The sequence below is a fragment of the Lepidochelys kempii genome, chromosome 3 (assembly GCF_965140265.1).
Source record: "Lepidochelys kempii isolate rLepKem1 chromosome 3, rLepKem1.hap2, whole genome shotgun sequence".
NCBI classification, from domain to species: domain Eukaryota; kingdom Metazoa; phylum Chordata; order Testudines; family Cheloniidae; genus Lepidochelys; species Lepidochelys kempii.
The window spans coordinates 146,390,096-146,405,003 of NC_133258.1; the positions used below are offsets into that span (position 1 = coordinate 146,390,096).

A 14,908-nucleotide genomic window follows, 5' to 3' on the forward strand; every position below is an offset into this window, starting at 1 on the left:
CCAGAGGTTTGGGTCTTTGATGATTTTGTAACAAATTGGTTAGGATATTATTTTCAAGCCTCCCCAGGAAAGGGGGTGTGTAGAGCTTGGGGGGATATTTTGGGGGAAGACGTCTCCAAGTGGTCTCTTTCCCGGTTCTTTGTTTAAAACGCTTGGTGGTGGCAGCATGCTGTTCAAGGACAAGGCAAAGTTTGTACCTTGGGGAAGTTTTTAACCTAAGCTGGTAAGAATAAGCTTAGGGGGTCTTTCATGCGGGTCCCCACATCTGTACCCTAGAGTTCAGAGTGGGGAAGGAACCCTGACAGCAACCAAAATACCTTCTGATCCTTGGCTATGTGACTCTAATCTTGTTTTCCTTGCCAAACTTGTTTTCATTGATAAACCACAACCTTTATCAACCAGTATACAAGTGGAAGATCAATCCTCTATTCCTGCTAAGACTCTAAAAAGGCACTTGCCAAAATTATACCAAGTTTTTCCCCACAGAAATGTTCACCTTTAGCTTATCTTAAATCCTCATGTATCAGGTGTGCATCTGCTCAAAGAAAAGAGCAGTAAAGGGGGACAAGAATATGTATTATTTTCCCCTTTAAATAAAAAAAAATTCCTCATAAATATAAAAATTACAGGAATTGGCAAACACATTATGTGGCATGAGTGACATATTTACATTTTCTTGAAAAAATACTGATTTATATTCTATTCTATTAAGTTCTTACCTTCACCATCCTATCTGAGCACATTCCAGAAATAAATTAAGTGATGTGAGTGTTATCTGTTGTGAACAGTGTCTTCTCTATTCCTCTTCCATCCAAGGGGTGGAGCGGAACTGACTATGAATTTGTGTGTGTGTGTAATGAGGCGTGGTGTACTTTTTATTTCATGACTGTTCGTTTAATGAGTGAATTTCAGTCTTGAACAAGGCCTGAGAAAGTTTTCCTCTGCCCTGGCAAGCTTTATCTTTGCAGCAGACAATTATATTGTTCCAAAAAAGCCAAGTTCACTACAGCAGTCTTAATCTTAAAATTCAGTTTCATCTTAAATACTCCATGCCCAGAGCATTAAGAGCCCTCAAAGTGAGGACTGAGGGTATGTCTACATCACAATTAACAACCAATGGCTGTCCATGCCAGCTGATTTGGGTGCACGGGGCTTGGGCTACCCCAGCCTCACTTACTACTGTGTTCTCTAGGTAGCCTAGTTGGTCTACCTGCATTTTGGGCTCCCTTACCCCACCCTGCTTGGTTTTATAGAACAGTGAAGAGAACGTGCACAATAATTCAGTTTATTGCCCCTTGTGGGGAAAAGTGCAGAGTAAGAGGCAATTGCAGGCAGATACCAGCAGGTCAGGGAAAAGAAACATATGTTGGGCAGATGGCTGCAGTAAAACAACAAATTCTGTAGCAAAAACTATTAATTGTGTGATACTTTAGAAAAATGTCAAATTCCATGGCGGCACAATCAGTGTGTTCACAGGGCTCCTAGTGAGACGACTGAGGCAGTTCACTCCTCTCAGACCCATTGTTTCTTTGTAGACATTTGCGGCCATCAGTTTACACTCAGATAACATTTTCATTGTCTTTACAAGCATAAAAACTAGAAATTTAAATTTGTTTCCTAAACAAAAGCCACAATGCAATTCTGTGGCAAGGCATGACTTTTTGCAGAAGTTCCATGACCACAGGATACACCAGGTCTGGAATATAGTGGTAGTGGTACTATTATCACTCACTAATAGTTTGTGGTTTTTTATTTTTATTGGCTTGTGCTTCCAGTTCTCCTACTCTTGTTGTTTCCTCCCTGTATAATTTGACTTTCCCATCCCATAAAGAACTCATGCTTTTCCTGACACATTGTTCTGATTTAAGGTTTTATGACTAAAACATTGAAATGATCATTTCAATCATTGATGTACAGTTTGAGTTATGTTATTGAGAAACAAAAAAACTTTGCTAAAGCGTTAATGTTGTGTGTATGTTTTATTGCAGTCCAGGGAACTCCCCAAAAGTATGCTGATTTTACAAAAATTCTGACACATTTTTAAAAACATTGTCTGGAAATGAAGAATAGCAGACGCATGCTGCCATATAATCTTGTTAATTCACTACCACGCTGCTCAGCTAGTCTTACCTATGCATCCTTGTTTTTTGCTATAATTGAAATGTGCTTTTGGATGTATAACATTGCAATTATATATTTAAACTTTGGTTTTTTTTCCAGACTTCTCTGAAAAATCCTGCCATAGGCTGTGGTGTGACATGGGATTGGTTTTACTTTCGGGAAAGTTAGGCAGGTGTTGGAAATTGGGATTTATTATAAGATATTAACTTTAATCTAAGATACTGATAATGTTGAGATATTGTCCATTACTGAAATTTAAAATGCTCACAATAAGAGCCTCAGGTTTATACACTAAAATCGCGTGACTGTCCCTTGTTATTGGAAGATGAGTTCTCTGGTAGTTTTCTAAGCCCAAGCCTTGTGTCCCTGAAAGCACGAGTTCCTACCCATAGCACATAATAGAAAATTAATGTTGCAAGTGTACTGTAGTCTACATTTTTCATATACCACAACTTAAGATGTTCAGAGCCTTTCAGACATCAAATACAAAAGCTGATTATCTATTTTTCATAAATGTCCTTGTTTTCATTTAAGCGTCTACTCTAACAGTTTAAAATCCTAATATACCACTGCAGGTAGCTTTTGGTGCCTTTTTAGTAATCCAACTCCATATAGATTTAACCTGAAAAAAACCTATATTTTTGTAAATGTATTTTCTAAAACCTAAGGAGTGTAATAGCAGCAGCATCTTGTCAAGTAATCTCGGAGCCATTTGAGAGCCATTTATTCTAATTATGAGCACAGTCTTTTCTGATGCATTTTATTTTGATATTCAAAACGCTACTGCGAGAGCACTCATGTTCATCCTTATAAGGAAAAACTGAAAAATCAGGCTAACTATAAAGACTATGGTATGCTAGCATTATAGTTCACTTTTGCTTAAGGCTAGGTGATTTTCCTACAGGCTTTTGAATGTAAAGTGTTCTTTGGATGAACATTGGCCGCAAAACTTAACAGAATTTAGAGTGTTAATTAGACATATTATAAAGGAGGCTTGCTTCAGGTTGTTTCTGAAATAGAAAATCAAAAATCTGTAGAGCATGAAGTATTTGGAACTGACACTATAGCCTGCAGCATGGACTGTATTCATAGATCATATGTTTGGAAAGGTGCAGTCAAGAAGCTGGTCTGGGGAAAGCCTACAGCTGTAAATTATTTAGAAACAGTGGGAACAAAAGCTCAGCCCTTTAGGAAACTCTCTTAAGCCATTAAATGTTTGGCAGTGTCTATGGCAACAAGAACGAGTTTAAAGATTTTAGTTAGAAACAGATAAAACTGTGTAATATTTTGTTCTGTTTTTCTCGTAACAGTGCTGTGCTTAGCTGTTCTAAAACTCTTCCGAGTGCTAATGAGATTCTTGAAATTGTTCTGAACTTGAATACCCTTAGGGTTTCAGGCTTGTGAACAGTATTATGCCATGGCATCAGAATTAGAAGCCCTCAATAATTACTATATTATACTCCTTTTACTTCTTTTCTTTTTGTGAATACAGACTAACACGGCTGTTACTCTGAAACCTGTCAATAATTACTAAGGTTATTACATATTCTATAGATACCACAAATACTGTAAAAATTGATTTTGAGAGAGCTTTGAAGATCTGTTTTACAATGATCTGGTGTTAAAACCACTAGGAAGTGTGTTCATATTGCAGTAGTGAGATAGTAAACATTGAATTTGAACTGTTTAATAAGCAAAAGGACAGTGAGGATATATTACATTTTAATGCTTCAAGTTTTACTGTCTCATTGATGAAACCTGCACAGTACCCTTTTCCCCCGAAATGAATACGTTTGTATTAACAAAAATTAATATCCTTATATCTTTAAACTAATTCTTGACATACAGTTGTTGAGCTGGAATTGCTGCAGTAAATCTTGAGGAAGTGTGTGTGGTTGGATTGGTTTTTCTAATGTCAGCTGAAGATTGTTTTATGGTAGCCTCAAAAGGTCCCAGTCAGGATGGAGGGCAGTTGTACTAGCTGTTGTACATACACAAACAAAAACATAGTCCTTCCCAGAATTTAAGACAAGATGTAAAAAAAAAAAATAAGTGAACAACTTAGTGAAATTAATAAGCGGTGGGTGCACAACTGGTTGAAAGACTGTACTCAAAGGGCTTGGCTACACTTGCGAGTTAGAGTGCATTAAAGCAGCCCCGGGCGCCTTAGCTCACTACCTGTCCACACTGGCAAGGCATGTAGAGCGCTCTGACTCCATGGCTAGAGCGCTCCTGGTACTCCACCTCGGTGAGAAGATTAACGTTCGTTGCGCCTCGGCTGAAACGCCTAGGCATCAGTGTGAACAAGGTGTTGCATTACAGCGCTCTGATCAGCCTCCGGAAACGTCCCATAATCCCTTTAAGTGAAGTGGCCGCTCTTCTCATTGTTTTGAACTCGCTGTAGGAAAGCGGATATGCCCTTTGAAATCTCCATTTCTGACAGCCGGCTGCTTATCTGCTCCGAGACAAAGCAACCATTATTGTGGAATGTTGTGTGTGTGTGTGTGTGAGAGAGAGAGGCAGTGGGGAGGTAAATGAATGATATGCACTCACCTGGAATACTGTTTAGTTCTGGTTACCCAATCTAGAGGTAAAACTCCACCCCTCAAAAAACTAAGTGGTTCAGAGATAGTCAATGAGAATGAGTTAGGGGCATGGGAAAAATCTCCTATCAAAACACTGGAGCTGCTTACTTGAAAATTGACGAATAAGAGGCAATGTGATAAAAAATGTACAGTCTGGTTAATGGTGTACAGATGGTAGACTGGGAACTTCTGTTCACCCTTTGTTATACAAAAGCAAGGAGAATTAAAATTGAGATGTGGCAAATTTAAAACTTACAAAAAAGGAAATGTTTTTTCACATAATGCACAATTAGCCTGTGAAATTCATTGCCACAAGATATCATTGGAGTCAAGAGATTAGCAGGATACAGAAAAAGATTGGACACTTATGGATAAGAAGAAAATCCAGAGTCGATATAAAAGATTTTTTTAAACAAAGTTTCAGAAGTTCTATAAATGTCATGAGTTCGTACATAAACCAGTTTGTTAATTTTTGGGGAATTGTGGGCCATTTACTTCATAAATCCCTTCTGCAGGATTTCTTGAATCTTCCTCTGAAGTAGCTGCTGTTAGCACTGCCATGGACAAGATACTGGACTACTGGGAGGTGTGGGTCTGATTTAGTATGGCAGTTCTCCCTGGATCAGTACAGCTGCCTCCATACTAGTGTGTTACACTGATTTAACTATGTCATGTTAAAAAATCTAGTTAAATTGGTACAAAAATGATATGTAGATAAACTTTTTGTGAAGAAGCATAGTGAATATTGCAAGGGCTCTGCAAGAAACTTTTGGTTTACTCACTGCATATGTCATAATGTAAAAGCTGCATGGCTTCTAAAGCTTGCAGGATAGAGGCTCCCTTCTGTGGACCTCAAGGTTTGCAAGATAGAGCTTTCCTTGGGGTCTTGCAACATAGTTTCAGATTTAATATTCCATCCTTTCTCTTGACAGTTTCTTCTTAACTTGTTTTTAGGCGTGAATATTTTGGAATTGGTGTTACTGCAGCATATTTTTTGTTTCTGTCTTTTAAATTATGTTTGCATGTGCTCTCTTTGTGCAGTATTTTTAAAATACATTGCCACTGAAAAGTAAAATATAAGTCCTGTATTCTCATCCTTATCCAATTAAGCTGCATTCAGAATGTTAAATGATTTGGAAAAATAATTTAGTGCTGCTCAGTATTATCTATTTAGTGGGCCATTAGGCCTGTCTGTTCTTGGTTTGAGTATCTTAGAATATTAAAGGAAATCAAAAGAATCATTAGATTATTGAGCTTTGTGATATTATTCCTTTATATCATTTAAAGTGATGTTTTTATTCTAAGAAACTGCTTGCCATTAATATATTTTTCACAGGTCTTTGAATTTAGGTTACTATCATATATGCGTTGTTTTGGATCTACTTAAAAACTACTATGTTGGTAATGCAAATTAGGTATGTTGCAAGACCATAAATAAGTTCTAAATTATTCAGACTATCCTTTTTTTTTAAATCAACTCTTGGTATCCAGGGACTGTTAACCAGGATCCAAATTTTTAAAAGTGACTTGTGATTTTGGGTGCATTAATTTTTGATTGTTCTGCTTTAGACCACTTTAAAAGGGCCTAATTTTCAGCATGGATGCTTAGTGCTTTCTGAAAATCAAGTCTTGGTATCAAAATGGGCTCCCAGAATTGGAGAGAGACACAATCACTAGTCAGTTCTGAAACTTGTGGTCTATGAAGAGTTCTCCTATCAGAATTTGTTTTAATTGCTAATATTGCAGCAATGGAATAAAAACACTTTAAGCTTTAAACTCTTTAAGCTTTTTTCCTGAATCAACACTATTCAAAGTTCACATTGTACAGATGTGAAAAAAGACTTTGAGACGTTATGCCACTGCAGTTATGATAACTGTTTCCAAGAATTATATTTATCTACCAGCTATGCCTTTCATTTTCAGCAGATGTGATGTCAGTTGTTTGTTATGTATTATTAAAGATTATATGTTTTTTCCCTTTTTAAAATGAGACACACTTTAGAGAGAGCCAAATGTCAGTAAAAGCAATAATCATGCTGTTTGTATAAATAAATAACACACAGTGCATGAAGGCTTGGACTCATTGCAGTAGTGTTAAAACAGCTGGAGACAGCTCACTGGTGCAGACATTTGTAATTATTTAATTTCAGGATTTGACTATCTGGTTAATAACCAACAATTCTGAATAATGAATAATGTTAGTATCATTCCCTATTAAGCTAGATACTTTCGATATGCCATTTTCTTAAAAGGAATGCTTTGTTTGTTTATTTGCATGTGTGTACACGCACCTATCCATGTGCTTGAGGTGCCGTTGATATACCTTAAAATATTCACCTAGGAAAGAGTGCTCCAACATAATTAAGAGGCAGTATTATCACTCAAGTTGTAGTACTCATTTGTATGAAATATGTAAACACATTTGTTTCTGTTTGGCCCTTTGTAGAGAAACTTACCTTTCATCATAATAGACCACTTTTTAGGTGGGTTTCAAAATAAAGTCTCAGAACATGCATCTGACTGTGAACTTGTGCTGGTTTTACCGCCTCCTGTGGTGAAACAAGGAGAAGTTTGGAAGTTCAGGGTGTGTTCTCCAGTAACACAATTGATGACTCATACCACTTATCATAGCATTGGCAATGATTACCTCAATTTTTTGATCCACGGTCCTGTAGTCATTTCTCTGAACACTGCTGTGTGCATCAAGACTGCCAGCTTTTTCTGAGTGTTGCCCTTTAATGTATGAATTTTAAACACTTGAGAAACTCAAAAGATGATCCAGTAATAGTTCAACATCAAATATATATTTTGTTGTCGCTTTGTACTTAAGAATGATGGCAAAATAAGGGTCCCTAAATAGAGAATAGTCATATGTCCAACTGTATATATTTTTAATGGGAATCTGTTGTCATGTATGTATGTGTATATTTATGGTGTAAATAAAGGAAAGGGGTAGAAAATGTTTTCTGGTAACTTTATCCCTGTACCCTATTCTTCCATATTATTAAATTTTAAAAACATACTATATATGGAAATCCACAGAATTTCATACTTGGAAGTCATGCAGTAGCTACAGAATTTGTGAAAAAGCGAAAGTCTGTGGGTCACATTTTACCTCATAGCCTGTCAAACTTGCATTTTAAGGGCAACTCCTGGCTCTCCCTAAGTCAATGGCAAAACTCGCATTGACTTTAATAGGGTGAGGATTTCATCATAAGTGTTCATTGAGCTAACATTGAAAGTAAACCACTTTTGACAATGGGAAAACATATTTTGCTATTAAAATCCAAAGGCTACATGTATGTAGCTGATTTTTAACAATTATTTAGGACCCTGTTCCACAAAGCACTTGATCGCATGCTTAAGGTTAAGCATGCTTTGCTGAACTTTAAACTAAATTTGTGTTGCTGGATATAGGCCTTAATGCATAATGTGATTGTTTTCATTTGTGACGCAAGATGCTTATAGGTAGGTAAAATAACCTAAGGCTTTCTAATAGTTACTTCCTACTGGATGGATGTAATTGGATTATTTGTATTCATTAATGTGAATACAGTATGTCATACCCTTGAAGTCCACGGGGTAGAGGTGGGGGAGAAAATTTGAAGTATGTTTCCTGGGGCCAAATAGAGATGTTCTGTAATGGTTATGGATGGAGCTATACTAACAGAATGAGAGAGGTTTGGCTAATTTTCTATCCTATATAGCAGCTGACCTAGGTATAAAGCCAGTGCAGATACTTGAACTAATTTTTCTGAGAGATGTAACATTGAACCTGAGCTTTTGGCACAAAACTATTTATTTTTAACTAGCTCACTTGATGATAAGTTGATACTTGTACAGGTCATAACCCTGAATATACAAGAAAAAAAACTCTGTATGAAAACCAGACAAACACTCTAATCAACAAAACCAGTTGGGATACTTACTCCAGAGTAGCTCCCTGCTCTAAAGAAAAATATGACAACATATGAGGTAAAAGAAATCAGTTGTCATACCCTACACGATCTTCCATGGTCCAAATTAAGACTAGATTATTAAAATATTAAGATTAATATAAATCTTAATGAACCTAATTTGGTATAGCGCTTACTTCATAGAAGAAACCACAACGCAACATAACAATCATGTAAGTCTTTTTGAAATGGAAAGTACTATCCTGTGAAAGATGGGAGGGCAGAATGATCTACACAGAGCAATCACCCAGAAGTTAAACGTCCTATCAGTGACAGCCATGCAGCAGAGAAGAAAACAAGCAGGCATTCAAAGGACTTAGTGATTATTATAGTTTCTTTTGGCTTTTTGAAAATTTAAAGTCAGTATTAGAAAATATAGTATAGTCTGGAAACAAAGTAATTTGGTTATGTGAGAGATCATGTGAAATTGGTTCCCTCCATATAAATAAAAGGAAACTGCTAGCTAGGCATTGTATGAGGAGTCCTTGGTTTTGGAACTCCCTCTTTCAGTCCAAGAGCGCTTGGATTTTTTAATCATCCAAGTGTTTCTTTTTTCTCAGCAGCCTGGGATGCCTCACAATGGTTTGCTGCTGTAGCTCCCAACCTGGGCTCCTTACAAATATCCAGACAGCATGCAGGTTACACGCTTGAGTGTCTTTGTATAGCCACAGCCCTGGTCCAGCCACTCTGACCCCCACCAGCCTTGGTTACTTCCAGCAGTTTTGATTACTACTTGCAGAGTAACCCCAATACACTCCAGTCCCAGATTTCCCCCAAAAAACATGTATTCTGTGCTGTCCAGCACTTTCCTGAACAGTCTAGGTGTATTAGTCCATTTCCTCTCTAAGGGGATTGACATACAATGGACTGCCTTAAATGAAGTTACCCAAATAATTCACAATAGTGGATTTGTTTTAATTAAAGAATATAACAAGTTTATTTAACTACAAGGAGATAGGTTTAAATGAGTACAGATATAAGGCATTGAAGTCAGAAATTGTCTCAAGAAAAATAAAGACAAAACATGTTCTAAACTTTACATACTAGACTTGGTTTAAGGTGAAATTCTTACCACATGCTCCCAGCAACAGAGCTGACCAAATTTCAGGTCAGGATCTACTCCCAAAGTCCATAGGCTGTTTCTTTCATCGTCTTGTGGAAGAGATAAATGGCTAAGGAAAAAGAACGTGGGTTGATTTTGCCCCTCACTTTTATAGTTCAGTCACTTCTTGAACTGCAGTTTCTTGAGCCTTACCCCAAGAAGTAAGGGGTGGAGACATAGAATCATAGGAGTGGAAGGGACCTTGAGGGGTCATCTAGTCCAGTACCTAAGTATTATTTGGACCATCGTGGCAGGACTAAGTATTATTTGGACCATCCCTGAATGGTGTTTGAAGATTCTACAGAGCAGGTTAGACAATGATGGAGATTCAGCAGCCTCCCAAGACAGTTTATTTCAGTGCTTAACCACCCTGACAGGAAGTTTTTCCTAATGTCCAACCCAAACCCCCCCCCCCCCCCTTGCTGCAATTTAAACCCATTTTTTCTTGTCCTAATCCTCAGTGGTTAAAAAGAACAATTCTTCTCCCTCCTCCTTATAACAACCTTTTATGTGCTTGAAAACTGTCCCCTCTGTCTTTTCTTTTCCAGACTAAACAAACCCAGTTTTTTCAATCTTCCCTCATAGATCATGTTTTCTAGACCTTTAATCATTTTTGTTGCTCTTCTCTGTACTTTCTCCAGTTTGTCCACATCTTGGGTGAAATGTGGCGACCAGAACTGGACACAATACTCCAGTTGAGACCTAATCAGCATGGTGTCTTCATTACAACACTCCTGCTTATACATCCCAGAATGATGATGGCTTTTTTTTTTTTTTTTGCAACAGTGTTAAACTGTTGACTTATAGTTAGCTTGTGGTCCACTATGACCCCCAGATCCCTTTCCGCAATACTCCTTCCTAGGCAGTCATTTCCCATTTTGTATGTGTGCAACTGATTTGTTCCTTCCTAAATGGAGTACTTTGCATTTGTCCATATTGAATTTCATCCTATTTACTTCAGACCATTTCTCCAGTTTGAACAGATCATTTTGAATTTTAATCCTGTCCTCCAAAGCACTTGCAACCCCTCCCAGCTTGGTATTGTCCACAAACCTTATAAGTGTACTCTCTATGCCATTATCTAAATCATTAATGAAGATATTGAACGGAACCGGACCCGGATCCGATCCCTGCAGGACCCCACTCGTTATGCCCTTCCAGCATGACTGTGAACCACTGATAACTACTCTCTGGGAACAGTTTTCCAACCAGTTTTGCACCCACCTTATAGTAGCTCCATCTAGGTTGTATTTTCCTAGCTTTTTTATGAGAAGGTCATGCGAGACTGTAACTGACCGTTACTTACCAAGTTACTATTTTCTAGATGTTTGCAAATTGATTGCTTAATTATTTGCTCCATTATCTTTCCGAGTACAGAAGTTGAGCTGACTGGTCTGTAATTTCCCGAGATGTCCTTATTTCCCTTTGTATAGACTGGCACTATATTTGCCCTTTTCCAATCTTCTGGAATCTCTCCCGTCTTCCATGACTTTTTAAAGATTGCTAATGGCTCAGATATTGGCTCAGTCAGCTCCTTGAGTACTCTAGGATGCATTTCAGCAAGCCCTGGTGACTTGAAGACATCTAACTTGTCTGAGTAATTTTTAACTTGTTATATTCGTATTTTAGCCTCTGATCTTACCTCATTTTCACTGGCATTCACTATGTTAGACGTCCAATCACCACCAATCTTCTTGGTGACAACCGAAACAAAGAAGCACCTCTGCCATTTCCACATTTTTTGTTATTTCTCTCCCACCCCACATTGTGTAACAGTCCTACCCTGTCCTTGGTCTTCCTCTTGCTTCTAATGTATTTGTAGAATGTTTTCTTGTTACTCTTTGTCTCTAACTAGTTTGATCTTGTTTTGTGCCTTGGCATTCCTAATTTTATCCCTACATACTTGTGTTATTTGTTCATCCTTTGTAATTTGACCTAGTTTCCACTTTTTGTAGGAGACTTGATTTTTAGATCATTGAAGATATCCTGGTTAAGCCACCGTGGTCTCTTGCCATACTTCCTATCTTTCCTACACAGTGGGATAGTGTGCTCTTGTGCCCTTAATAATGTGTCTTTGAAAAACTGCCAATTGTCTTCAATTGTTTTTCCCCTTAGACTTGCTTCCCAGGGGATCTTACCTACCAACTCCCTGAGTTTGCTAAAGTCTGCTTTCTTGAAATCCATTCTTTATTTTGCTGTTCTCCCTCCTAACATTCCTTAGAATCATGAACTCCACCATTTCATGATCACTTTCCCCCAAGCTGCCTTCCACTTTCAAATTCTCAGCCAGTTCCTCCCTATTTGTCAAAAGCAAATCTAGAACAGCCTCTCCCCTAGTAGCTTTCTCCACCTTCTGAAATAAAAATTTGTCTCCAATACATTCCAAGAACTTGTTGGATAATCTGTGCTCTGCTGTGTTATTTTCCCAACGGATGTCTGGGTAGTTGAAGTTACCCATCACCAAGTCCTGTGCTTTGGATGATTTTGTTAGCTGTTTAAAAAAAGCCTCATCCACCTCTTCTTCCTGGTGAGGTGGTCTGTAGTAGACCCTTACATCCCTCTTGTGTTTTACCCCTTTTGTCCTTACCCAGAGACTTTCAACAATTCTGTCTCCTATTTCCATCTCAACCTCAATCCAAGTCTATACATTTTTAATATATAAGGCAACACCTCCTCCCTTCCCCCCACCACTAATACTAATACTTCCAGTTCTCCCTGTTTATTCCCCAAACTCCTTGCATTTGTGTACAGATCTCTAAAATCAAATGTGAAGACCATGAGTTTCAGAACTGACTAGTGATTGTATGTGATTCTCCAATTCTGGGGGCCCATTTTGAGACAAAAGCTTGGTTTTCAGAAAGCACTCCCACCTCTCACTGGAATGGATTGCACCCCAAAACGTGACACCATCGTTGGAGATTTTAAAGAAGAGGTTAAATATCTTTCAGGGATGGCCTAGGTATATTTAATCCTGCCTCAGAGATGGACTAGATAATCATTTGGGGTCCCTTTCAGACTTAAAATTCTATGATTTTGGATGGATGTTAGTTGTCTCATCTTCTATTTAGAGTTAAGGAACTGGTAATAAGAAATGAAAACTTGTAGTATGCCTTAGCTTCAAGGGTAAGGTGTGCTAAATGAAACATAAAAGTGCTCCTATATGGTTCAACCTTTTACTAATGCAAGTTGTCAGTTAATTTTTTTTGCTAGAGAAAGCAGAAATTTATTTTATCATAAACGCATTCATTTGTGAATACTCTGAACTAGAGCCATAGTTTTCCTTTTCAGTGTTGTTAAAAATAGTATGTCCTGGGGACAGAGGAAACAGCTGAGTAAAGTATCTGAGTATTGCTACATTTTGAGGATTTCTATAATGATATGAAATTCAGTTGAGAAAGGACATTCATGAGATATTTGAACTTATGAATGGAAAAGAAAAATAAATATCATGAGGGGAGAGATCTTTTAAAGTGTGTGCATTTATTTGAATTATTTGGAAGTCCTTGGTTTTTAATGAAATATTTATTTCTACCTACAGTTGCTCTTATAATAAATGCATGCACTGAAACTTACATCATATACAATGCCAGCTTTGGTAAAATATACTAGTAAGTGAAGTCTAATGTAATATGCAATTTTAAAACATAGTTTAGTTACAGTTTTTTCCTGTTCACTTTTTTCAGTCATTGTATTGGGGTTTAGCTTTGTCTACCGTTTTGGGCCCTGTGTGTTACTTTGAGGTTTTTCCCCTTCTTTCTCTCTGCTCTTTTGCAGTGTGACACATCTAAAAGGTTGACTCTCACTGAATGAGAGGATAGGCCTGCTAAACCCAGAGTTTTGAGTTCAATCCTTGAGGGGGCCATTTAGGGATCTGAGGCAAAAACTGGGGATTGATCCTGCTTTGCGCAGGGGGTTGGACTAGATGACCTCCTGAGGTCCCTTCCAACCCTGATATTATTCTATTCTATTCTAAGGGGAAAAATCAAACTATTGTTTTCAGCCATTTGAGGTCCGATTGGAAGGTATATTATTTTTACCTTTTTGTTGACTTTATAAAATATTTATTTTCTCTCTTATAGTTTTGGATATGGCCAGGCATGTTCCTCTTTACAGAGCTCTGCTAGAGTTGCTCCGTGCTATTGCCTCCTGCACCTCTATGGTGCCACTGTTGCTGCCTCTGTCTGGAGAAAATGGAGAGGAGGAGGAAGAGCAGTTGGAATCTCAAGCTTCTGTTGGCACTTTATTGGCTAAAATGAAGACATGTGTGGATACCTACACCAACCGATTGAGGTACAGTAAACATTTTAATCTCTCCTGAGCTTTCTGGTGCATTTGTTATTAATTTTAGAAAAAACAGAAGATGCGTAGATAAATATCTCTGTGCCACAGTCCAAAGTGATAAAACCATATACCATTTTATTGCCTCTGCTAGGTTTTAACGTCACTCTTCATAACATCTTATGTCATTATTCAATTAAATTGATTTTTACCAATTAGCAGCATGGTTTATGGACTGCAATCTATCAGTTTAATTGAGATTTAGGTTTTATTTTTATGTATTTTGTTTTACCATACATTCCTCTTACCAGAAGTTCAATAATAAATTTGAAATTTCCAAAATAATTTGGTGTGTTTGGATATTGTTCTGCTTTAGTAAGTAGTTACTCACCGGTTGGAAAGATTGGTGGTAACCAAGTGTTTGGAGACTTAAACCTTCCATTTTCCCTAACTTTATTCTTGCTGGGCTGCAACAAGACAAACCTAACTTTTACAGGTCTATGCATGTCCTGCTGCCAAGCTGAATAAGCTCAGTCCCTCAGAAGTGGGAGTGGAGCAGTCAGAGACAGAGCAAATGAGGGCAACTCCCCTGGCTCAAAATAGCTTTTGAAAGAAAGATGACATGCTTGCCTTGCCTGCTGCTTATAGGTGAAAGACCCACCTTAAAAGTGGGCTCTCCCCAGAAGTTTCACTACTGAAGAAATGCCTTTGGAGCTTGTCAGGGTGAGATCGAGGGAATTATGATTTTTTTTTTTTGCACATTTGTGTTACTGTGGATTCTGCTATACTTGTACATGCACTTCATGTGCACAAGACTGGAACTTTTTGAGTAGCAGTGGTGATTGGGGCCACACATGCGCCCTATG

The 14,908-nt window shown here is 37.8% G+C and overlaps 1 protein-coding gene across 1 annotated transcript in view; it reads left to right on the plus strand.

The window, feature by feature from the left end:
- BIRC6 (baculoviral IAP repeat containing 6) overlaps window positions 1–14,908 on the plus strand; it is a 320,140-nt gene that overhangs the window by 248,596 nt on the left and 56,636 nt on the right. The window contains 1 exon segment of the mRNA XM_073338417.1: window positions 13,844–14,054. Coding sequence (XP_073194518.1) covers window positions 13,844–14,054 — 211 coding nt within the window.